At 32.9% G+C, this 26,322-nt stretch overlaps 3 protein-coding genes across 8 annotated transcripts; 1 reads left to right on the top strand and 2 right to left on the bottom strand.

The window, feature by feature from the left end:
* Positions 1 to 7,814: 7,814 nt before the first annotated feature.
* Positions 7,815 to 13,022, bottom strand: LOC110628458 (AP-1 complex subunit mu-2). The gene is made up of 11 exons (XM_021775112.2): positions 12,614 to 13,022; positions 12,317 to 12,463; positions 12,143 to 12,205; positions 11,862 to 12,038; positions 11,669 to 11,772; positions 9,585 to 9,692; positions 9,376 to 9,472; positions 9,181 to 9,278; positions 8,928 to 9,069; positions 8,681 to 8,803; positions 7,815 to 8,126 (listed from the first exon to the last, which is right to left on the bottom strand). The coding sequence occupies exons 1-11, from the start codon at positions 12,740 to 12,742 to the stop codon at positions 8,028 to 8,030; spliced, it is 1,287 nt and encodes a 428-aa protein (XP_021630804.1). The 5' UTR covers positions 12,743 to 13,022; the 3' UTR covers positions 7,815 to 8,027.
* A 4,869-nt stretch (positions 13,023 to 17,891) lies between these two features.
* LOC122721330 lies at positions 17,892 to 20,115 on the bottom strand. Its single transcript, XM_043948610.1, has 2 exons — positions 19,226 to 20,115; positions 17,892 to 18,297 (listed from the first exon to the last, which is right to left on the bottom strand). Exons 1-2 carry the CDS (start codon positions 19,858 to 19,860, stop codon positions 18,276 to 18,278), a joined length of 657 nt encoding a protein of 218 aa, XP_043804545.1. The 5' UTR covers positions 19,861 to 20,115; the 3' UTR covers positions 17,892 to 18,275.
* Positions 20,116 to 21,463: 1,348 nt separating this feature from the next.
* On the top strand, positions 21,464 to 26,241 carry LOC110628282 (anthranilate phosphoribosyltransferase). Of its 6 annotated transcripts, XR_002490033.2 has the most exons (11): positions 21,464 to 21,922; positions 22,001 to 22,483; positions 22,594 to 22,751; positions 23,290 to 23,373; positions 23,450 to 23,502; positions 23,775 to 23,856; positions 24,279 to 24,386; positions 24,602 to 24,725; positions 24,926 to 25,011; positions 25,633 to 25,732; positions 25,818 to 25,960. XR_002490033.2 is itself a non-coding variant. In XM_021774875.2 (10 exons), exons 1-10 carry the CDS (start codon positions 21,568 to 21,570, stop codon positions 25,657 to 25,659), a joined length of 1,560 nt encoding a protein of 519 aa, XP_021630567.1. In that variant the 5' UTR covers positions 21,464 to 21,567; the 3' UTR covers positions 25,660 to 25,960. The 6 variants fall into 6 exon arrangements, 4 of the variants coding, with proteins under 4 accessions (XP_021630567.1, XP_043804864.1, XP_021630566.1 ...); XR_006348013.1 differs by lacking the exon at positions 24,602 to 24,725; XM_021774875.2 differs by having other exon boundaries at positions 25,633 to 25,960.
* Positions 26,242 to 26,322: the final 81 nt, after the last annotated feature.

Below are 26,322 nucleotides of genomic sequence, written 5' to 3'. Positions count from 1 at the left end.
ATTTAAATTAAATTAAGAATCAATTTCGAAAAACAAGAAAATTAAGAATCAGTTTGATTTTAAATTGATTAATGACATGGAACGGCTAATTTACATTTAACTTTTTGGATTATTGATTAAAAAAACTTTTTGAATTATTTTATTAATAATATACTAAAATTTATTTTTTATAATTATATTAAAATAACTTTTGACATAATTATGTATAAAGGAGTTTCAAGCTAGTTGAGTTAAAATAAGAATTGGAAATTCAATTTAGTTTTCTATTCGTGTATAATTTTATTATTTATAAATCATTGTTTAACCAATGATATAATTAATTTATTAAATTAATAGTAATCTGATTTCATTTTGAAAAAGTTGAAAATGATCTTTGTTCATGTAAAATTATCCATTAAATTAATAGTAATTGATTTGATTCGGTTCGATTCAACTCGATTTGATTAATTTAAATTTTTAATAAATTTTAATTTTTTACACTCTATTGTTTTATTTTTAAATTTAATTGAAATATTTTAATCTTATATAATATAATTTCTCCATATTATTGAAAATAATATATTATTATTACTAATCGATTGAGTTCGATTTTTTAAATTTTTTATAATCAAAACTGAATCAAACTGATATAACTAAAATTTTTTAAATTAAAAATTAAATCGAACTAAAATAAATAAAAAATTAAATTAAAATTTTAAATTAATTTAATTATTTCTCAATTTAAATCGAATACTGTTGGCTTCTAAATTCTTTAACTTTTCAATTTTGCTCTGAATTTCGATTAGATTTAAATTTATAATTAATCAATATTTCTGTAAATAAATTCTTATACCTTCGAATAAAAATTTATTAGTAAATTAGTAATTTAATATTTTTTAGTTTAAATTAAATCGATTCAGTATAATAAAATTATATGTTTAATTATAAAAAAATAAAATAAAATAAAACAACTATATTCCAAATTGGTAGTTATCTGTCTGCTGCAATCTAGATGAATTTTGAGAGGCCATTGCATGTAATATCGATTAGGGGAGGGTTGTGGCTTTTTGAGTTGTATAGCATTTTGAGAATCAATAAATTTATAAGAATTTTATATAATTAATTTTTTTTTATTAATTATCACATTAGAAAGGAATAATTCAATTTTTTTAATTTAAAAATTATTTTAAAATTAATATAAATGAAAATTATAATTATATTATATTTTATAAATGATTTATTCAAAGTTGGGTAGAAGATTTGTATCATTAAATTATGAATATGATAAATGGCTTTAACAGATTTTTTTAAAAATAAAGACCTAATTTCTTTAAAATCTTATTATATTGTTATGTTATATTACAAAGAGATTAAAAAATCGTTATTTTTTTTTTGCTAATCTAAATGTATATGATTCTTATTTTAATAAACTCTTTAGTCTCTGCTGAGGAAAAAAGTATTAATTTCAGATAAATTCTCAAAACAAATTTGATTAATTATTGCATCAACCATAAGAATCAGAGTTCCTTTTTTTTTTCTTTTTACTTGTTAATATAATGTTTTTTTTTTTTGAATCAATTTTTAATATAATGTTTGTCTTCAAATTTTTTGTGAACATGCATAAAATATTTAAAAAATTAAAATAAATATAAATAAAATTAATAATAAAAAAATTATGAAACTAAAGAACTAATCTTTAGATTTTATTTGATCAAATGTCTTAAATAAATAACTATTATAGAAATCTAAATAATAAACTACTTTTCCTAAAATTTAAAGGAAGCTTAAAACCCTAATATATATATATGCTTATAAGCATTTGACTTCAAAACTAATAATAAATAACTAATGATGGGTTGCACAATACTGAACCAAAGCAGGAGGAACCCAATAGGAGACAATTCTAGGAATTTCATTATCTCCACCAAAGCAACCTTCACCCCATTCCGTAAACATATTGCAACATCCTGCAGCCAATTGATCGTTGTGAAAAGCTGTACCTACAGAAGCTCTAGCCCAGCATAGACCTATATTAACAGAGGCTACAGCACAGGTTGGAGACATAGTGAACGGGACAGATGGTGCTCTTGGGGCTTGAGGGATGGATGGTGTAGTTGGAATTTGAGGAGTTGGGGTGAACGGTGTATTTGGAACATGAGGAGTTGAGGGTGTGCTTGGAATTTGAGGAGTTGGAGTTGATGGTATAGTTGGAACTTGAGGGATAGAGGGGGTGACTGGAATTTGAGAAGTTGAAGGTGTTGGTTTGATAGGATTAGAGAAGAAAGGATTTGGTGGACAATTGCATGTACATGTACAATGTCTGCCTATTAAACTTCGCCCAATTTGAATCCAATTTATCTTATAAGGGCAACCAAAACAAATTGCAGAACAACCACAATCAATCAAAGCAGTATCTTCATTTGTAGAATCCGCTAATGCTTCCATCAATTTTGCTGAGCACACTAAAACAAATAACAAACAAATTACAGATCTCATATTTACTATTTTTTTTTTGTTTTACAATATAAATAATATAGTATATGAATGATTTTAATGTTATTGAACCGTTCGAATATTTATAGTATACTCATAATATTATGAGTTAACATTCTAATTAAACTTAATATCCTAGTTAAAGTATATTATGAGTTAGTATTCTAATTAAACTTAGTATCCTAATTAAAGTATATTATGAGTTAGTATTCTAATTAAACTTAGTATCCTAATTAAAGTATGTCAACTATGTTATTATAATTCAATTATGCTTCTTAGCTAATAATTATCAAATTTTTATATAAAAAATTAAAAATATTAGAATAAATAACTGCCACAAATTAAATAAATATCACAGAAAATAAAATTGATTTTCTATTTAATATATATTTTTGTTATTTATACATATTTTTATAAAAGAAATTATTAATTTAATTGAATCTATATACGTTATTCGATTTTATATGTTAATGAGATATATAAGACTATAATTATCAGTTAAAATTATCATAAAAGAAGATTATCATATATTTGGTGTTGAAATTTGTGATTTTTTTTAAAAATATATATATAATAATTTATTTTATTATATATATTTCACTTTATTATCTTTTATTTTAATAATTATTTATTAGATATATAAAATAATAATTATAATAAAAAAATATTATTATTAACATTATAATATTAATTTAATAACATATCAGTTAAATTTATTTAAAAATATTGAAAAACTTCTAATCTCTTTAAAAATCTGCTCGCTTATAAATATCAAAATTCGGCAACGCCGCATATATAACCCATAAAGTTTTTGGCTCTGAGTCTACCATTTTCAGAGAGGATCCCCTTTAACTAAGCAATGGCTCCCAAGACTCTGAAGGTGAGCAGAAACCCAAATTTAATTCGAGGAATTAATATCCAAAATTAGACCGTTGAGTTGTGGAGGTTTTTAAGCATTGATAGTTTTGTAAATGATTTCAAAGCTTTGAAATTAATATCCAAATTTTTTTATATTCTAAAACCAAATTCACCCTCAACTTATTAATTCTTTTACAGCCCATAATCACTTTTAGTTTAAACACTTAATTCTAAAAGCAAAAGAGATGGAATGAAAGCTAGAGACACATGCTGAGAAATATTTCAAATTTTTTTAAATTCATCAAAATAATTTTAAGTCATTATATAAATATATTGTGTTAAATTTACTTAAACCTATTTTAAAAATTAATTCAAAAAAAGAGTGTCTAATATCTTTAAGAGAACTATTATTTCTATTTCAAATCGATATACATCGTAATAATATATTAATATTATTAAAATATTTATTAAAAACTTAACACTTAGAAGACACAGACCAATAAAAATAAAGATAAATTGCAGTTTCTGCACAAATTTGAATGTTTTGATAAGGTGGCATAAAATTGTATACGGATTTAGATTTGCACCAAATTGTATACGGATTTAGATTTGCCGGTAGTGCAGGACTAGAAAAAACAGAATCCAATGAAGGCCATTGAGAAGGAGATGAGGGTAGCTGCAATTCTGAATTAACAGAATTACGAACCCATAACTCATCAACATTGCAAAGCACATGAAAACAATTGAAGATCTCATTTTGGTAGGCTATATAATCTTCAATTAGGTTTTACTTGTACAAAATGTATCGATATTGTTGTTGAGATGGAGATGGGTATTTATAGGCTATTTAATACACTTCAAATTTATTAGAAAAACCCTAATCCCAATTTCCAATTTGATTATAACTCAAACGCTCACATATTTAATGTATTATAACTATAATCAAATTTATTAGATTTTATTTAATTAAATGTCTCAAAAATAAATAACTACTATAGAAATCTAAATAATAAATTAATTTTCCTAAAATTTAAAGGAATCTAAGACCCTGCTTATAAACATTTGACTTCAAAACTAATAATAACTAATGATGTTGCACAATACTGAACCAAATGATGACTCCCTTATTGGTAGCGATATTGATAGGAGTTGTAGGGCTTTCGGCCATTTTGAGTGAGGGAAAACGATAGAAATTCGGTTGTGATTTAAAAGGGGGTTTAATGGATCTCCTGATAGCGAGACCAAATGATAATGATATTAAGTTGATGACGTGGCTGAAACGATATGCAAGAAAGAAAATGTGAAAGGATGTCAGGCGGGCGGGTTTTTACGGGTACCCGATCCGCCCAAACCCTATTAAAACGGATTTGAGTTTTTACAAAACGAATTTGAGCGGATTCGAATTTGAAAAATGTTATCCGTTTCGGATTCGGGTAGGGTTCGGGATTAGGTGATCGGATACCCGTTACCCGAACCCGATTATCTATATTAACAAAAGCCTCTCTCCCTCGCGTCCCTTTCCTCTCTTCGTCGACGCCTCTCCCCTACTTCACTGACGACTGCCGACAGCCCAGTCGGCACCGGCGACGTCTCCTTTCTCTTTCCGATAAATCTTCTCTCTCCACAGTGGCGATATCTTCTTCTCTCTCTCCAGTCGGCGACATCTCCCACTTCCCAGTCAAGACCTCTCTCCCCCACTTCACTGACGAGTGCCGGCACCGGCGACGTCTCCTTTCTCTCCCCAGTCGATGATAAACTCCCTAGTCAGCGATATCTCCTTCTCTCTCTCCAGCGGCGGCATCTCCCACTTCCCAGTCGGAGACAACTCTTCCCTCTCCCCGGTCGGCATAGGCGATATCTCCTTCTCTCTTCCAGTCGGTGACATCTACTCTTTTCAATTGACGCTTTTCTCCCCAACTTCACTGACGCTGGAACCCTTGCCTCTCCCCAATCGTTGTCGGCGACATCTCCTTTGAGTGAAATTTCTTCAGGTTTGCAATCAAATTTTTTAGAATTTATGAACAATTAATCTGACTATCTGATTATAAATCATTATTTGCTGGGTTGCTGAGTTGTTTCTTGTCATTGAACATTTCTCCTTCTACTGCTGGGTCTGCTGGGTCTGCTGGGTCTGCTGGGTCTGCTGGGTCTGCTGGGTCTGCTGGGTCTTGTCATTGAACATTTCTCCTTCTACTGTTAGGTAGTTTATTTGGTAATTTTTGTCATTGAATTGATTATTTAGATACTTTTAAAAAATTTAATTATTTGCTATTTGATTAATATAATACTGTTGATTTTTAGAATTTATGAACAATTAATCTGATTATCTGGTTATAAATTATTATTTGCTGGGTTGCTGAGTTGCTGGTTTACTAGTGGGTTTGCTGGGTTGTGCAAATGTAAAGTAGTTTATTTGCTAGTTTTTGTGATTGAATTGAATTTAAAAAATCGGGTTCGGGTATTGTGCGGGTATTGTTAAACGGGTTTGGAATGGGTTCGGATAATAAAATTAAAATATTAAACGGATTTGGGACGGATTCGGGAATTGTATATATGGTATTCTCAATTTTGTGAGTACCCTACCCGTTTACATCCCTAAACAATTAGGTTGAAGAATAGAGAGAATACAATAGATGACTTAGATATTTTGTAGTATTTAAGATAATATATTTTTACATTTGTGATCGTTCCCCTTTTATACCGTAAAAAAATAAAGATAAGGCACATTTTATGATAAATATAAATATAACATTTTATGAAAATTCAGTGATAATGTGGCCAGCTGATCGATAAGGCACATCTTCAGCTAATAAATCAATAATCCCACAATTACAGGCAAAATGAAAATATGTTAGATTATGATAATAGTAATTCTATGCCAAGACTCGGCCTATTAGGAGAGGGCGAGTCTTAACGATAAATTGAGTGCTAAAGTGATAATAGTAACCACATTACCTTTGTTTTCTGATGACCAATTATAACTTATTTTGGACAGATATAACATCTATCAGTAAATTCTTTAATAAATAATTAAAAATAAATAACAGTTTTTAAAAGAGAAAATAATTAATATAAAGAATAAAAATGGTTGTTTTAATTAAATAGAATACAATTTTTTTTTCTAATTTCTAACCTTTAAAATTAAACTTTATCATAATAAATTAAAATCTAAATGTAATTTAAATTTAAATAAAAAAAAATCTAATTTTCATATTATGTTTTCCACTTTTCTAAGAAAAAAAAAATGGCAACATAGCTTATAGAAATAGAAAAAGGAAGTTAAAAGATCAATAGAAAATTTTTCAAAATGTTGAATATCATTCAAGTGATGGAGAAAAATAGAAGAGATAAAGAAGCCTTATCGTTTAATTTTGATCATAAAATAATCTGATTTTGAGTCAAATTACAATTTAATGTACAAATATCTTCAATTTTATAAAATAGTTGCTTTAAGTAACATAATCTTCTATATATATATAATTCAAGGCATATCCTCTATAACCTATCAACTAAGCCTTGTTGCAAAGTATAAAAATTACCATATTTCGTATCAATATCCATACCACACACTATGATGAACTAAATATCGCCCGTCTCCTAGGGCTTCTAGAAAGCATTAGTTTGATTTGGAAGAAATGGTTCGTGGGTTTGATTTGCGATATGTTTGATGTTTTCTGTGCTTTCTCCTTATAAGCCCATAGTTTGTAACAATGCTCATTTTGGGCCTCATTAATGCTAATTAGCTTATTCTGAAAAAAAAATCTCAGGTGAAACAAAATATCTTATTTAATTGGTGAACACCAAAAAAATGCAACCCGCAAAAAGTTTGCATGGAGGCCGAGACGAGGCCATGCTGCCTCCACGATAGCCCACGATTCCTGCACTATACCTTCAGCCGACATAATGTAAACTACTTTTTGTTGAATGCTCCTATGAAGACCGACACTAGGTGCTTTGATGTTAGCGATGTGATGATTTTTTTTCCAATGTCTGGGTTACTGTTAAAATTTGATTTCATTCTCTAGAATTTCTCGACTGTTGAACAAATGTATGGCGTAGCCATGTACGCTCAATACCAGGATACCAATTCCCTGAAAATCACGGAAAGTTACTTCCGACATGGTTGTGAGAAAGTTATTTCAGTTATCAGGAGATATGCGAATCATGTCTTTCTCTCTCCATTTTTGCTTCACTGCTCTCTAATCAAGATGACAAGTGGCATCAGAACATACATCTTTGACTGTGAAAGCAGAAGAGAGAGAAATCAGCAAGCTTCAAACTCCAACCCAAATTTGAAACCTGTTTTTTGTCCTGGATCCACGAGTTTTATAGGCACCACTGTTTTATAGGCGAAACCTTGCTGTTTTTCACTTTTTACAGAAGAATAATTCCCCTTATTTTCTGCTACTCCTGCTTTATATGCACTGCTACTTTTTATTCAAAATCTGAAATACCACAAGTTTTGTATAATTTGCACAAGAATCTGAATAAGGTTTCTAGCATAGAGTAGCCAAGCCATTAGATAATACAACAATGTCCAGAAGTAGGAAGACATGAAGAATAAAAAGGTATCCATGGCGAACCATAGACCTGGAAAACTGACTTCCTATGGCTCCTTGTTAACACATGGATTCTTGCTTTCCACCTCATAGATAAACTTAGGCACTTAGCAGTTCCACAATGCCAATGGAGCAGTTCTAAATAAGCCTAAGCTCATACTCGCCAGCCATAGTTATATACCTCACCCATGGAAGAGCCTGGTAGCCACTTTTCTCAATGATCTTCAGGTACCGAACCTACAAAACCCCACATTTACTTGAATTAAAATTACCTACAACTTGCTCAATCAAAATAAATTGCTGAGAACATTTGACCAAATAGTGAATTTCAAAAATGATTACCAACAGGAACACATAGATATCTTGTTGACTAGTTTGTTTACAATTACAAACGATGTCTTTGGGTTCTCCAATAATGCACCATATGTGAAAAGTTAAACACGTACACCTCCCATAAATAGTTACTCAGAATTTGTAACTAGAATAGTTGACAATGGACAATCTTGTTACCCAGTTTGTTTTACAATTAGGTTAGTTGTCTTCATGGTCCTGAATAATGCACCACACATGAACAGTTAAAAACATAGACCTCTTGTAGATAGTTACTCAGTATCCATAACAAAATGGTTATAGTGAGTTAACTGTCAATTCTTCTATAGTTCCAATAACAAACAACGTAAAATTCAAAATATTCAAGTGACAAATTAATGATAGTGTTACAACTATATTTCAATCTCAAAGGTTCCAGAACACCATAAACAGACAAGCAATTTTGTTTATGCAGCCAATACCTGAATCCCTGAAACTGTAAAATATGGTATCTCGAACTTCACACGTATTGGAGCCTTTCTATCAGGAGCTCCTTCTTCAGCAGTTATGCTTGGAAGATTGAACTCTGCCCTCAACATGTACTCCTGAATAAGTGCAAATAGAATCAAAATCAAGGCAGAACTTTAATTGCAAAAAATAACAATTAATTTCTTTAAAAGATTAGAAGTGATTCAAAATGTTATTTTATTACATAAAACAAACCCATACCTTTCCACCAGGAAAAGATTTAATTTTCCACATTAAAGCATCATGTTCGGGTGCATATGATGCAGATCCCATTGATGTCCGAACATTAGGGTTGGAAGCATCAGTTGGCACTGGCAAATTAATCTCAACATTTGTTGCAGTGCTGTTAAGTGGCATTTTATAATAAAAAGAAATCAAAACATCAGCTCACGTACAGCTCTGAAAAATAGAATTAAAAGGAACAAAATGAGAACATTAACCAAAAATTTACTACCTACGCTCCTTGAACTGACTTCTAGCTTTTACCATCATCTCAACGCGACTCCTTGAATGCCTTTCAACTTGAGCTTCCACCCAAATCAGAGGCTTAACCTGAAAGAAGGCAAAATCGGACTCAACAAATGATACAAAGAAGCAACTGATTGAGAAAGAAATAGAAGACAAAAGATAATATGAGCTGTGGGTGCACCTGAGTGCTGAGTCTATATGTCATCAGATCAAAAGCCCCATCAGGGGGTATAAAGGATATAGTCCGGTCATTCTCAAAGCGGGCCAAACGCACACACCTAAACCAAAAATGGATAACTTAATTTGCATGGCTTGAATAAATCAGCAGTTACACTGATAACTTATAAACATCACAGCAAATCAAGTAGACCTGAGAATTAGGCTACATACTGATGAAATTTGATATCCTCCAAATCAATGGCCTTTCCTTTTGTTGCACGACCTTGGGCTTCCAATAACAGTCTATCATTGAGGCCAAGCTTGCATTCAGGCATGCCACTGCAACAAATAAGCTACTTATAGTTGTCAGCTAATATTCTCTACCATGAAAAGATGACTTCATAAGAAAAGAAAAGTTGTAACAGAAGATAAAGCTTATATTTCTGCCACTTCTGCATGTCACTCTGGCTCAGGTACAACTCTAGAATATAAATATCTTATCAAGTGATGGATAATCCAATATTATAGGACAGAACAGCTACTTCACGTAATATTCCTTACTAGGACTGTCTCCAGATCTTCACAAGTTCCCACTTTCTTATAATTATAACCACGTAATGCCCATTTTATGGAGCAGAAGAACAATTTTTGCAGTATTAAACCATGTAGACAAGCGAAAAATTGTCACATATGAACTTGATTCCACAATAATAATAGATGCATAGAGTTTCCAGAAAATTCAAGTTTGCTTAAAGAAACTTTACACCTTTTTCAACCAAAGATGGCCTATGAGTTGTATGGAGAAATCTACACGCGAAACCATTTAAGAATATCTCATAAAAAAGCATTTACCTATCACTAACTTTGGAAGAGTAAACATACATATACATATGAATGTTAAAGCAGTTTCTGCTATTTTGTTTTATACTAAGTAAATCTCACTTTGTCAACAACTGATATTGGATGATTTCATAAGGTCTAATGTAATGGTGCATATAACCATAGAAGACACCAAATGTTAACCTGGATCAGATAGGATTAAATGGAAACCAGAGCATGTACAGTTCAGTTTATCAGTCCATGATTTTTACATGAGAAGTATAAATCCATATCAATCAGCCGAGTAATTGGTGAACTGAACAACCTGGCAGGTGTTGAACTGAGCAATCTGGTTACTCAATTTAAAAGATTGTAAAAGCGCTCCTTGAAATGCTTGAACACAAGAGCAAGAAGAGCTCTACACATGTTTAACCAAGTGAGGTGCAAAGTGATATTGCGATTCTCCTGTTATATTTTTATATATCTAGGATCTTTTAGGCAGATAGGTTAGTTCTAATTTTATATATATAGATTTAAATTAATTATACTAACATGTAAAAACTAATAGCTATCAATTTATAATTATTGCAAAGAAAACTAACAAGTTATAATTGTATTCGCTTATAATTTAATACTCTCTCTATCCCATAATTTTTGTCCATCTTTCATATTTTTATTGTCTCAAAATTATTGTCCACTTTACTTTTTTAGACTATTGCAACATATAAATTGACTATTATAATTTTATTTTATTTTATTTTATTTCCAAGAAACCTAACAAAACATCTCTTAATATTTAATAAAACTTAAAGTATTTAAGATGGGTATGATTGGAAAGTTAATAAAAAAATTGTATTTCTTAATATGTGTAAAAAGGCAAAGTGGACAAAAATTATGAAACGGAGAGAGTAATTAATGGCATTAATATTTTTTTTATGAACATGATAACTTAAACTATTAAGTAGTTTTCTATTTTATTATCTTTTCTACAATAAAAAAATTACTTTCCATTTTAGTAATTACTTATAAAATTACATAAAGTATTAATTATAATAAAGTATTATTGTTAATAATTTTATAACATCTATTCAATTATATACTACTATTCTATCCCAGTGGAATCTTAAACCTTTAACCTTCTTACATTTACCACTTCAGAGAAATGAGCCGGGTTCAAAAACCTTGGTTTGAAGAACATACAAGGGAAACTTAAAAAAAGAAAAAGAAAAAAAAGGCAGCACCACTAATTTGCCAAAATGAAATTTTGTTTATACAAAGCCATTTCAACAACACACTCAACTAGATAGCATATAAAAACTGAGTTGAATTATAAATATACCATAACCCATTTAGTTTTCACTAGGAAAACATGCAAGTCATTTTAGGATAAAGAATCGCATATTTGACCATGAAACAACAAATTAGCCATGAAAATCAACCTGCCATCTCTTCTTCCAGATAACAGATCAGCTCTTAAATTTCAGTGAACAACACACCTTAAATAAGTTCTCATCTTCAGAGCACCAACAACGTCTGACCTAATTACTTGTCCATTGCTATTGACAAGAATATTAACACTCTCCACGACATCCAAGAAAACCTGAACAGAATGGATTAAAGATATGTCAATGCAATCAACTTTTGACACAAACAAACAGCTCAAAGAAATGGAAAAGGAAAAAAATATACTTCATTCTTCTTGTAAAGTATCCCTTCACTTCGCCATGACACTGCATTTGTAACAGCCATGGGAGGCCTCTGATTAGTTTCCATCCTGTAGGCATCAGTCTTGATAAATTCACTAAGAATTTTTGCTTCTGTGTACTGAGGGTAGCCAAAGTCCATCATTTCATCAAGTAACTCATACTGCCAGCAACACAAGGCATAGCAATCACCATCTCAAGCCACTATAAGCTCTCAAATAACCCAAACTAAAATCAATAAAACTGAAGGTTCAATTGTCAACCTACCACTACCACAAAATTATCTCTAAGTGATTCCTCTTCTAATTCTTCGAAATAATGCTTAAAAACCTACAATTTCATGATCAGCAGAATCAAGTAATTCAATAAAATCAAGGATATGGATTGGTAGTAACAATAATAAAAGGCATGAAACTAGGATTACCAACAACAGGCGCTTACATCAACTACGCGGTGGAGAAAGGAGAGCAGACCAGCAGCATTACAATTCTGCCTCGACGCGGTCATGAGGTAAACGTTACTGTGTTGTATAAACATGTAAGTAACTCCATTATCGTACACAACCGGATCTTGAGACTGCGGATCTCCCTGCAATTAAGAGGGAAAACCAAAACGACCAACAAGCACACCGTTTTAACCACAAAAAACTCATAATAAGAAGAGAATTACTCAATTGGGGCTAAAATCTTCACTTAATTGAGCCTGATTATACAAGGAAATTAGGTCAAATAAGAGAACCTCTTTCTCGATGAGCTTGGTAAAGAAGCGTTCAGCTTGAACGGCGGAGACATCTCCACGGTAGTCGCGCCACACCAGAACGCGCCCCTTTATGTCTAAGAGAAACAGAGCAGAAACTGCCCCAGCCATTACCTGAAATCTACCTTTCTCTATATCTTTCTCTGTCTCTGATGAATTTCACGGATCAGATCTGGAATCTTCAACTGGAAACGAAAAGGACGTGGTGCGCCTTTGAGGCATGAGTAGTAGAGGGTGAGGATTCCAGAGATATGAAACAGTTCAGCAGAATCTGTGATCTAGCTCTCTGCGATCGAGTAAACGTCGAATGTTTCTAATGGAGGATGCGAGATATTAACCAAAACAACGAACCAAAGGATTGCAGATTTGCACTGTAGTGTTAGATCCGCTTCCTTAACCCGGAAAAAATATAAAAGGTTCAGGATGAACCGGTTCGACCGTCCATCAATTGGAATACGGAATCGGTTCTTTTTAAATACGTCAAATCTAAATAAAAAATTAGATAAACATAAACGGTAAACTTTGATATATAGTAATAAGTAAAAAAATTAGAAATTATGTGAATAAAATTAAATATATTAGAAAATGAGTATTATTTTATTTTTATATTTTTCTATATAAATATAGTTTACTTTAGTTTAATTACGAATCATTTGATTTATTTATTTATTTTTCTATTACAAGTATCATCCGCCCATAAATTAATGTATAATGTTAACAACTATCACATGGAATTGTCATTTTCTTTCACTGTCCCCCTGCGAAGTTTTTAGTTGGTTTTACTATCTGTTTTAAGTTATATAAAAGGTTTAAACTAATTTGAATTCCAATATCAAACCAGTATTCAATTAATCACTTTATTATTTGAAGTTTTTACATGATTCTTTGTTGTTTTCAATTTCCAAGAAATTTTTGCACTTGTGGAAAATGAAATAATGCAAGTGATAATATCCATACATTCATAATAGATATTGACAAGAGTGTTATTCAGTAAGTATGCTAGCTGTATTAAGGATAAAGACTAACTATAACAGTTTTATCAATTTTTAAGTATTTGAGTTATAGTTGTATATTTATCTTGTATTTAGTTAGTTGTAGATATTAAAGATAAAGACTAACTATAACAGTTTTATCTATTTTTAGTATTTGAGTTATAGCTGTATACTTATTTGGGAAAATTACTTTGTAGTCCCTGAGGTTTAACGTAATTAACACTTCTGTCCCTCTATTTTGGCGACCCAACACTTAAGTCCCTCACTTTCTTTTCTGTCCAATTTCGTAGTCCTTCCGTCCAAAATAGCCGTTTGGGACACATAAATTGACAAAATTAACCTCCTTCTTCTTCTTCTTCTTCTTCTTCTTCTTCTTCTTTTTCTTCTTCCCCTTTCTGCAACTTCTTCTTCTTCTTCTTTTTTCTTCTTCTTCTTCTTTCTTCTTCTTCTTCTTCTTCTTCTTCTTCTTCTTCTTCTTCTTCTTTCTTCTTCTTTCTTCTTCTTCTTTCTTCTTCTTCTTCTGGGATTTCACATGGAGAGAAGGGCATTTTTGGAAAAAATTATCACATCTCACCTTTGACTCTTTGACCAAACGGTTTAAATGGACGGAAGGACTACGAATTTGGACGGAAGAGAAAGTGAGGGACTTAAGTGTTGGGTCGCCAAAATAGAGGGACATAAGTGTTAATTACGTTAAACCTCAGGGACTAAAAAGTAAATTTCCCTACTTATTTTTAGTATTTGAGTTATAGCTGTATACTTATTTTTAGTATTTGAGTTATAGCTGTATACTTATTTTTAGTATTTGAGTTATAGCTGTATACTTATATTGTATTTAGTTAGAGACATTATATAAGTTTCTGTAATACGTTCAGTAAATAATACAAAAACCCTTTTCTCTATATGGTATCAGAGCCGCAATCTGCTCTCACGAGTTTTCTGATCCAATTTTTCTAAACTTTAATTAATGGCTTCGTCATCTATTACTATTATTCAATTAAATGCTCCAACGCATTTTCCTATTAAACTTACTCAGGAGAATTTTCCTGTTTGGAGAAAACAGATCCAATCAACCTTAATTGGTCTTGATTTACTTGATTTTATTGATGGTTCACGGGTTGCACCATCACAATTTCTTTCTGAAAAAGACAAAACAGCCAACCCAGCTTTCGCCTTATGGTTTCGACAAGATCAAATCTTGATCAGTGCTCTTTTAGGAAGTTGTTCCGATACTATTCAACCCTTGATTTCTTCAGCCAATACTGCCAAAGAAGCATGGGATCGGCTTCACCAGAGTTTTGCTAATGTTTCTCGTTCTAGAATTTTGTCCTTAAAGACTAAATTAGCACAGAACTCTAAGGGAACCAAACCGATTGCTGTTTTTCTCAATGAGATGAGGGCTATTGCAGATGAGCTTGCTCTTACCCAGAATCCGGTGAGTGATGATGATTTAATTGTTTATATTATCACGCGATTGGGAGATGATTACAGTCCCATAGTTGCTGCGTTAAAAGTTCGTGAAACCCCAATAACCTTTTCTGATCTCTTTGAAAAACTTACTGATCATGAACGATCCTTACAAGAAAAAGATTCCACAACTGTTTCAGCTACGTCACAGTGATTGCTACTGTCAATTACACTCAACGTTCTAGAGGGCGTTCACAAAATCAGAATGGCAATTATAATCGATCTCCACAAAACTACAATTATTCTGGAAATCGACGTGGTGGTCGTGGTTCTTACTCTGGTGGTCGAGGTCGAGGTTCTTATCGACCTGATGTGGTATGTCAATTTTGTGAATATACTGGGCATACTACTGCTGAATGTCGCAAATTGGCTCGCTTTCTTAAGGAGAATAATATGTCTTTGAAGACTGATACCTCTCATTCTTTAGCACCGATACCTGCAGTTAATGTTACTTCTGCTATGGCTGCTTCTTCTCCACAACAATGGTTATTTGATAGCGGAGCTTCTCATCATGTTGTGTCGAATCCAGCTTCTTTGCAAAGCTATTCTGACTATGGAGGTCCTGAGGAAGTACAACTTGGTGATGGTAAAACGCTTGCTGTATCACATACTGGTTTTGTGCAAATTCCAGCTTACTCTAAGAATTTATCATTGCCTTGTATTTTTCTTGGATATTCTCCAACTCAATCTGCATATAAATGTTATGATCCAAAGGCTAATCGTTTGTATTTGTCTCGTCATGTTCAATTTGTTGAGCATATTTTTCCATCTGAAACTTGCACTAGTTCTCATCAATTTACAGATTATTTTCGAGATGCTTCTTGTACAGGTTCGGCACAACAACAAAATTCATCACCTGTTGCACCAACTGCAGTTGCTTCGGTTCCATTGGCAATTTCTATTCCAAGTGATTCTGATTTGTTGGTTTCGAGTACTGGTTCAGAATCTATTACAGCATTATCAGCAGAATCTGATCAATCTGCCATGCCATTAATTAGTACTGAGACTCAACAAGTTGAACCTTTGATGACTGAATCTTCTACTGATGATTTAGATTTGCCACTACCGATTGTTTCACAAGACTCAGTTCCAGCTCCTGTACAACGGCAGCAGAGACAAAGGAAGCCTAACTCAAAGTATTTTAATTCTTCCTTTGTTAATCTTACAACTAAATATCCTTTACAGGATACACTCGAGCTAAGAACAGTTAAACAAACTCTGGCAAGTTCACTTTGGCGACAGGCGATGGATTCAGAGTACAATGCTCTTTTGCAAAATAAAACTTGGGAACTGGTTCCGAGAGACAAACATCATCTTATTAGTTGCAAATGGGTGTTTCGGATTAAGCGTAAACCGGATGGTACTATTGATAAGTACAAGGCACGTTTGGTTGCCAAAGGATTTCTTCAGGAACCTGGGCGTGATTATTTTGATACATTTAGTCCGGTTACAAAACCGGTCACAATTCGGGTAGTTCTTACTCTTGCAATTTCTAAAGGATGGCAGTTAAGGCAATTGGATGTAAATAATGCCTTTTTACATGGCACACTTTATGAAGATGTCTACATGCAGCAACCTCCAGGATATGTGCAACCTGAGTTTTCTGATTATGTTTGCAAACTGAAGAAGTCTCTTTATGGTTTGAAACAGGCTCCACGAGCTTGGTATCTTGAACTTACTTCTTTTTTGCTCAAACTTGGTTTTCGCAAATCAAATGCTGATGCGTCCTTGTTTATTTTTTCCTCCAATGGGATTACTGCATATTTTCTGGTATATGTTGATGATATTGTACTTACAGGTAATAACAATCATTTTCTGAATACCTGTGTACAGAAGCTCTCTGCTCAGTTCTCTATCAAAGATTTGGGAATATTAAATCATTTTTTGGGGGTTGAAGTAATTTCTACAGCTGCAGGATTATTTCTTTCACAACATCGACATATTGCTAATTTGTTAGACCGATTTGATATGGCTGGAGGTAAAGAGGTGAATACTCCTATGTCTACAGGAGACAAGCTGATCTTAAATGATGGTTCTAGTTCGACTGATTCCACCGTATATCGCCAAATTGTTGGATCTCTTCAATATTTGGCAATTACGCATCCTGATGTTTCTTTTGCAGTGAATCGGCTGTCACAGTTTATGCATGCACCGACGCAAACTCATCTTCAAGCACTGAAACGTGTTTTGCGATATCTCAAAGGAACCATACATTATGGCTTATTTCTCAATCGAAATTCCACTCATACTCTGTCTGCCTTCTCTGATTCTGATTGGGGTGGTGCCCTTGATAATGGGAGGTCTACAACTGCTTATGTTCTATATCTTGGTTCTAATATTATCTCTTGGAAATCTAGTCGGCAAAAGACTGTCTCACGATCTTCTACAGAGGCTGAGTACAAAGCCTTAGCCAATGCTGCAGCAGAGGTATTTTGGGTTCAAAGTTTATTACAAGATTTGGGAGCACCAATATCACAACCACCAGTCCTTCATTGTGATAATCTTGGTGCGACTTACTTCTGCGCCAATCCAATTTATCATACTAGGATGAAGCATCTTGCACTGGATTACCATTTTGTTCGCGAGAAAATTAATGCTGGACAGTTAAGGGTTCTTCACATAAGTTCAAAAGATCAAGTTGCTGATGTGCTTACAAAGGCTTTGGGAAGAACTCAGTTTTGTTACTTTAGAACCAAGATTGGAGTCTCCAATGGCGCCTCAATCTTGCGGGGGCGTATTAAGGATAAAGACTAACTATAACAGTTTTATTTATTTTTAAGTATTTGAGTTATAGTTGTATACTTATCTTGTATTTAGTTAGTTGTAGATATTAAGGATAAAGACTAACTATAACAGTTTTATCTATTTTTAGTATTTGAGTTATAGCTGTATACTTATTTTTAGTATTTGAGTTATAACTGTATACTTATATTGTATTTAGTTAGAGACATTATATAAGTTTTTGTAATACGTTCAGTAAATAATACAAAAACCCTTTTCTCTATAAGCTGGTGGACAACTGAATCAAATCAGCTTCAAACTACCAGCAGTGCTTGATTTGGTTCTTCCATTATGCCATCTCCTCTGGTTTGCACAAAGTTGCTAAGGTTATCACACGTGCCCGCATGGCAAAGACAAACCTTCTTCTTCGTCTTCGCTTTCGATCCAATCATCGAATGATTTTTCTAATTCATGTATGGAGAAGGGCTGCAAATGTGTGCTCATAAATGTCAACAACTTTCTACACATAGATCAGAGTCACCAAATTACACTACAACAAATTAATTAAAAACTAAGATAGCAGTTTTTCCTACACTGGATTTGCATGAATTATAGTGTAAATATACGGCCCTTGTTTATTATGATTTTTTGTAAGAAAAAAAATTAAATTTTATTAATAAAATTTAATTTATTTTTATTTATAAAAAATTTATTTACATCAAATTAATTTAAATATAATAAAATTCAATTAAATTCTTTTATACTAAATAAATTAATAATAAATTTAAATTAATTAAATTTATTCATCCTTCTTATTATTTTTATATTAAATATAATTATTTATTTTTATAAAATATTTTTATCACGTTGATTGAAAAATCATTATTAATATTTTCATAATATTTAAAATCTAAATTTTGCATAATTTTTTATCATTAAAAATATAAATTAAGATTCTTTTAAATTAATAAAATAATATAATAAATTTTTTAATATTAATTATAAATACATTAAATATTAATAATCAATATTAAATTTTTTTAAAGAGTGATTATTAATTAAAAAATATATAATAAATCTAAATTTAAAATAAAAAGCAAAGGATAAAAGAAATAATTTTAAATAAAATCATTTCTTACAAAATATTAATAATTTTGATAAAATTTACTTTTAATTCAAAATTAATTCTCACAAAAATTTTAAAAAATAAATATTTACAATATTAATTTTAACAAACACAAAAATTTAAAAATAAATAATTATATTTTAAAAAATTTTTAAAAAATATTCATTAAAAAGAGCATTGTAATTTTATATGGGCCTATTATAATTTTCACAAGAGTTCCACGTGAATACAGTCCATATAACGGTTAACATACAGTTCTAGGAGTTGGAATGTTCGTCCAATACTTACCTCGGGGCTGGTGCACCGTTGTCAATTTGCTTCATGGGCACAAACAACACCCAGCCTACAACCAGGAAACTTGGGTCTTGAATCAGAGCACTATTCAAGCTCAGTATGCCACTCACAGTAGATGATAGTCTACTGGCAATGTCTGAAATTGTATCATTCTGCTGAACAGTGTACGTTCCCACAACTTGCGATTCGCTGTCTACGCACCCACACAAGAGATGCATAGGAACAAGATTTCCTGTAATAAATCTTCCTTCTTCGTCTCCATCATTCCAAGCTTGCCCGCTATAAATCAGATCCGAAACGTTCCTAAACGTGTCGTTTTGTTGGACTAGATAGGATGCATCATAGAAGTAAGCTATGGTGCCATTGATGTCCTGGCAAGAACAAGGGACACTTACAAAATAATCTTGTTCGTCTCCACGGAAGATGGGGCTGATCTGGGTTATGTTTACATTGTAAAAAGAGGCAACTTGTTCAAGCTGGAGACCTTTGTTGATATGATAGAGTGAAGCATCACAAGTTTTTATGGTTGCAGAGCAGTTGAAAGGGTACATAAAATCAGCAGCAAAAGCTTGTGTCAGTAGTGTTGCCAGTAAAGGGAGGAGACAAGGAAAGAGATTATGGGAAGCCATAGTTGCAGAGATATTAGATTTTGATTGACAAGCGAAATTAATAAGGATTGAAGGAATAGTCGGAAGGGATGTGGCAATTGAGAAATTACTAGAGAAGCTGATAGTGACTTGGTAAAATTTATCTTCTTGTTGGAACCGCCAGAATACAGCATTATTCTCTTTGATTCTTCCATTGCAGCCTTGATTTCAACAATTCATCATCTGTAATTTTACGAATACTGATTATTCATCTAAGCATTAGTTGGGGAGGCCCACGTGGCATTCCCCAGACTTATTGATTTTGTTTTATAACATAAGGAGATTGAATTATTTGTGTCAATCTTGCATTCAACCAAGTGTTCTTTAGTTTTTAGCTGATAGCTTATGAGGACTGAAATAGGTTGATTTTCAACAAAAACAAAAGTAGCTCCATTTGCTGCTTTTTCTTTAAGTTTCTTCTTAGGTTTCAATGCTTCTTTTAATTGGTTAACTTTCTTAGTTTACAGGATTTTCTAGTATTTAGAGCAGTTGAAAAAAAAATACTCAATATTTTTTTTTATTCAATAAAATATATTTTCTAATTATATGCTTGGCTTTTGCTCCTGTGGCTTATCTTATTTTTAAATATTTTTTATTTGAAATCAAGAATTTCATAAAAATTTAATTTAATTGAATTTTTTAATAATTCTCTTAATTAAAATAAAATTTTTAATTTTTTTAATTTAAGAAAAATATAAATATTACATGATTTTAACATAATTCATTTAATTTCTTTAACTGAAAAGTGAATCATACAAATGGAAGAATAAAATTTAGGAGAGGTGCCTCCTCCAGCCATGAGAAATTTGACATCTCTTAGGTTCATTGTTAGCTTCTTGACTAGATTTTTGTATGTGGGTTTTTTTTTAGTTTTCCATACATGTAATATTTCCATCTGTTATTTATTTATGATTTTTGTGGTAGGCATCTTCTCCTTGAAGATTGTAATTTTCTGTCTGTACCTTTTTTCTTAGCAAACTTTAGCAAACTTTTGGGCTGTGAGTTACAAATTCTGGCTTTAAATTTTGTTATTTATACATTTTCTGACCCAAAGGGTTGGCTCGTCATATACAATCAGAAACTTGAGATGTGTGCCGTTTGTAATCGTACTCATCGTTTGAAATAATTTATTTTATAAAAATTAATTCAAATAATTTTTTGTAAAAATCATATAAAAGAGAGAGGCCACCCTTATTTAGTTGTAGCGACAAAGTATGCATCTTGAACATGTGTTGGATTCGTCACCGACTCCTCCCTTCTACCTACCTAACGGGAAAAAGACATAACAATAAAAAGCAATGCAACAGAAAATAATTAGGTTTGAAGATGGGTATGCAAATTTCAGAAAAATAAACCCACAGGTGACAAATTTACATTTGAAAGACTGAGGTCTCTTGTCTGAATGTAAATCACCATTGTGCTCATCCAAATCTCAAGCTTCTATACGTCCAACTATTTTCTTGGGACTATCAACTAACAGCTTATACGCATTTTGCCACAGCCGTTGACAAACAGTTATCACCTTGTTTTTATATTATTAATTATTTTTATTATTATACTTATAGGCTCAGATCCTATATTTTATTTTATTTTATTTTATTTTTTGCATCCTTGTATGTTAGCTTCATGACCAGCACCAAAGGAAACTAAGCAAGCAACAGAGTCTACGCCCTTCCATTTCGCATCGCCATGAAAGCTCTGCTCAATCCAGAACCTCCTCTCTCAATCCACATCATCAATCAACGGAATATCACCCGTCCCAAACTCCATGCTTCTCTTCGATTCATTCCAGACCTTTGGATTCGTAGGAAATGCTGTTTGACCGTTACAGCTGCGCTCGACTCGGCGACTATTGATCAGCTGGGGATTCCGGAATCTGATATTAAGAATCCGTCGGTTTCTTCTTCGTATCGCAGTTCTAACTTCCCGAAACCCAATAAGACGGTGCTGGAAGCACAAGCTAGGGTTTGCACTGGACCTACACAGACCAGGCCGCTTAATGAAGATCAAGCCTTTAAAGTTTTGGACACCATTTTAAGATCAGGTGAGGTTACTGTACTAAAAATTTCTAGAATTTTGTTTTTAGGCCATTGAAACCCAAAATTCTTCTCTGTATTGTTAGTTAGAGGAGAGATTAAAGATGAGGAGGAAGTTTCGAAAGCGCAGCTGGGGGCCTTTTTCGCGGCAATGACAATACGTGCAAATGCATTTCCGGAAGCAACTCAATGGAGTGAAGGGGAAAAGCGGGCAATGAATAATTTTTGGCCTCTGTTAGTTCGAGCTCTACCGCCTGATGTTATCTTTATTGCGGATCCCGAAGGCTCGATTATGGGAATTGGGAGTTCAGTTGGTCCTCAATATGTTGGTAATCATACAAGCGAAATGAGATTGGTTGGTGCCCTTAGAGAGATCTTGGCTGGTGCTCACCTTGGATATGAGGAGGTCCAAGGTGTTTTAAGAGATGTTCTTCCCTTGAAAGTTGGAGATAATGAATGCTCTGGAGTCGGTGAATCATTGCTTTCAGCATTTTTTATTGGCCAACGTATGAACAGGGAAACTGATCGAGAATTGAAGGCGTACTGTCTTGCATTTGATGGTGAACTTGGTAAGCGCTTGATGCTTAAATGGTTATTTGATGCTGTATTATATGAGTGATTGAGTAGTTTTTATCAGTGTATATAGTTCTGCATAATTCAATTATCAGTTGGCCTTTAGGTCCACCGCCTGTTGCTGATGTAAGCTCATTGACTCATTATGGTGAACCTTATGATGGAAACACGCGTTTCTTTAGGAGCACTTTGTTTGTTGCTGCGGTTAGGTCCTGTTATGGCGAATCATCATTGCTTCACGGTGTGGAATGGATGCCGCCTAAGGTTAGCCTCAGCCCTCTGCGTGTTATCTTTATAGCCCCTATCCTATTCTGTTTTTCATTGATGATGAAAAGTTTCCATTGAAAGTAGATACTCATATGAAAATGCTTTGTCCTAACTTTTACTATTTAATTTTTAATCCAAACTTTGCATCCTTTTATATTCCATAAATCTTTATCCACCTGTGAATTGTCAGCATGGAGCTAACATGTATTAATATATTTACTTTCTGGGGTTCAGAAGATGTATAAATATTGTATCACCATGTTGTTTGGTACAAAGTGGTGGGACAAGAGCAGAATTCAATTGATATTTTGAATTTTAGCTTACAACTGTTATCTCCTTCCACCTGATAACTACACAATGATAGTATGGTTTAGTTTCCTAAGTTGGCATAGTCTTGCCTGCTAAGAAGCAGAACCTTAAATTTCAAAATTTTTGTGGTTTGAAAGAGAAATTGCAGTAACATCTATTCTCATATATTGCAGGACTCGTAGAATTTCTGATATAATATTGTCTTTCTGGTCCTGTATTTCTTTAGGGGGGTGTAACTGAGGAACAAATGCTGAAGTTTATGGGAGCAAATACGAGCTTGACCCCTTTGCAGGCTAAAGGACTTCTTGAGGTGTTTGTCACATTCTAAATTGTATCTGCATATTGTTTCTCCTTGCCCTGTTTAACTTTTATGACTGTTCTTTCAGGATGATGAGGTTGGTTTTGCCTACATAAGTCAGCGTGAAGCTTCCCCATCTCTGTATGAAATCCAACCACATATATCTATTTCTTGCTTTTCTCTCTGCTTCTTTTTTCATGGAGTTGTCCCACTGTGTGCACAATTCTTGCTGTCTCTGATTTTTTTTCTTCACATTCAAAATGTTTTAAGTAATTTAGAAAATAACTGTGCAACTTGGCTTAATTTTAAGCATTTCAATCTTTTTTGGCATTAAAAATTTTGTAACCATGTCTCCAGAAAGTGAATCAAGGGACATGAAAGTTGTGATATTATTTTGATCATTTTATTTTCAGATATTCATTGATTGGGTTGAGGGAGCACATAAAGAAACGTCCCCCACTAGCTACAACTGAAAAGGTTCAACAATTTGTGAGGGTGAGCCACATGTTCCATTGATTAGTTTGTCTGATAGTTCTTGCATCTAGGTTCTCCTTATTTCCTATTTAAGAATTATGCCATCTGGTAACGAGAAATGAATGGAGAAAAAGAAAACAATAGCAGCATATGCCATTAAATCTTGGTCTACGTGGAAAAATATTGTGATGTGATGTTAAAGAATGACACTAAAGCAAAATAATTCAGAAAAGACTGTCCTTGAAAACATTGAGATCTTGTGACTTGATGCATATGGTTGTGAGAGATTTTTATCTCTGATTTAGTTAGTAATTACTCTGCATTTATATACATCACGCCTATCTCTACCCTCGGTGACTATAGCCTGGATAAGGCTGATCTTTGGATTATCATGTAATTTTAAATGCTACACAAGCTAATATAAACTTGTTGTTTTCCAACAGGCTCGGGGAAAGGAAGCAATGGTTGCTGGATTTTATCATGAAGCTTATGAGGAGCCTCTTTTAATGCTCATGAAAAGAAGAGGTGTTAATTCCGGTTTGGTGGTGAAGGTTTGAACTCAGCATTTTTTTGTCTGTCATTAAGCTCTGAAGTTCCCCAGATATTAATTTTTAAATGGATGTGTCTTGAGAGAATCTTTTAATTTGAAAACCTGGAATATGGTTTTCAAGATGGTTTGCATTAACCCAGTAATTTTAACTTTTTGAGTTTGGAACTTGTTGATCAAAGCAACTAAATTGATTATCTGACCTTGCTGATAATTTAGGGTGAGGAGGGGGCCCTCTCAATGACAACAAGATTGCGTTCTGCAAATGCATCAAAAGGACTCCCTGTGAACTATTGTTCAGGGTTTCGTTCATTGAGCATGGCATCTGCTTATGAACTTGATGGTTTGCCTCCTTTAGCCATATGTCTTGTTTCCTTTGGAATGTTTATACTTTGAGTCTCATATGAGGATCTAATTGGTTAATTTCCAATATGCAAGTGACCAAGGTCATGATTGATAGTTTATTCTCACATATTAACCAGTATATTTCTTTCCCCCAATCTTATAGCCTCATAACTGAAGCATCAACTCTTGGTATTTCAGGGGTGTCATGTGAAAGTTTCAATATTGAGGTTAATGCCAAGGACTATGGCTTTCAACCCACTGATACACCAAGAACTGATAGATCGGTAATCTTCTAAACACCTGTATGGCTTTGCTTTCTTTTCTTTTCTCTCTTCTAAATTTTCTTTGTGGCAGCTTTGCTACAAATCCAATAACATATTGTTTAAATATTGTATCCTTCTACACCTTACTTCTTAATTGGACAGTTCAAAAGACTGAAAACTCTTCACCAAATATGACTAATTTGGATTTGTTCATTCTCTAGTCAATAATAATCTTTTTTCGAAGACCACCACAAAGAAAAGGGTTGTAACACTTTCATAGAAGCTGTATGCATGAAAATAGCAAAACAACGGAAGGGAAAGAAATATCCACAAGCTTGCTATGATTATAACATATTAGTTTGGTGGTCATTCTCTTTTCAGGAGTAGAACCTTCTTGCACTTCTCTTTGCTTCCAACTAGTTATGTTTCTGTGAACTGCTAATAGTCCATAAACTATGAGCATAGTTATGAACTGGAATATTCGGGATAACTTAACGCTAATGTTACCAAATACCAATTGATTGAACACAGTATATCAATTTGTGTGGTTTTTGCATTTTCATGTGTTTATGTTTCTACGTCTTCTTCATGTTTCTCATGAGTACCCATTAAGCCTTTTTTCACTTGAGACTGATATTCTAGTCAGCACAAGTTCTGCTATGGTCTTGAATAAGACAATCGGTTGGTCATCTCAATTTTTCACCAGCAGGAGGCCAACTGCTTAATTGGCTAAAAGCAATCGGTTTGTCTTATTATCAACCTTCTGTAGCTTCTTTCTTTCTGACTAGCCGCATGGTTTACAAGTAGTACATTCTTTGTGCTGTCAGGTCTCCCAGAATATAGAGCTGGGTTTAGCAGCTCTTCGTGGTGAAAAAGGTCCAGCATATGACCGAATTGTTCTCAACGCTGGAATGGTGGATCACTTGCTGGGATGTGATGGTGCAGAAGATATCTCCTCAGCCCTAGACAGAGCCAGAGAGGCCATTGACAGTGGTAAGGCTCTTAAAAGGCTATTAAATTACATAAAGATCTCTCACAGAGTTAGGTAACTGAGGCCCAACTGGTGCCTATTTCCTTAAATTTGCATCAGAATTTGTATACACGGGTGTTGTAAATTTGATATTATTTGATGTTTCTGCACGTTGATGAGAAAGAAAGAGGAGAAGGAAATAAGTATGAGGCTTTTCCCATTCGATTTTTGTAAATTAGGATAGCAGTTAACCTGATTGTTAAGATATCATTTGTTTTTTCTGTTTTCGTCTTCATCAGTCATCAGACTTGGACAAGATCTCTTTTAAAAAGAAATAGGAATAATGCATAAATATGTAAGAA

Source organism: Manihot esculenta, chromosome 12 (genome assembly GCF_001659605.2).
Source record: "Manihot esculenta cultivar AM560-2 chromosome 12, M.esculenta_v8, whole genome shotgun sequence".
In the NCBI taxonomy this organism is placed as follows: domain Eukaryota; kingdom Viridiplantae; phylum Streptophyta; class Magnoliopsida; order Malpighiales; family Euphorbiaceae; genus Manihot; species Manihot esculenta.
The sequence above is the reverse complement of the archived record's forward strand: the minus strand, read 5'-3'. Positions and strand labels throughout refer to the sequence as shown.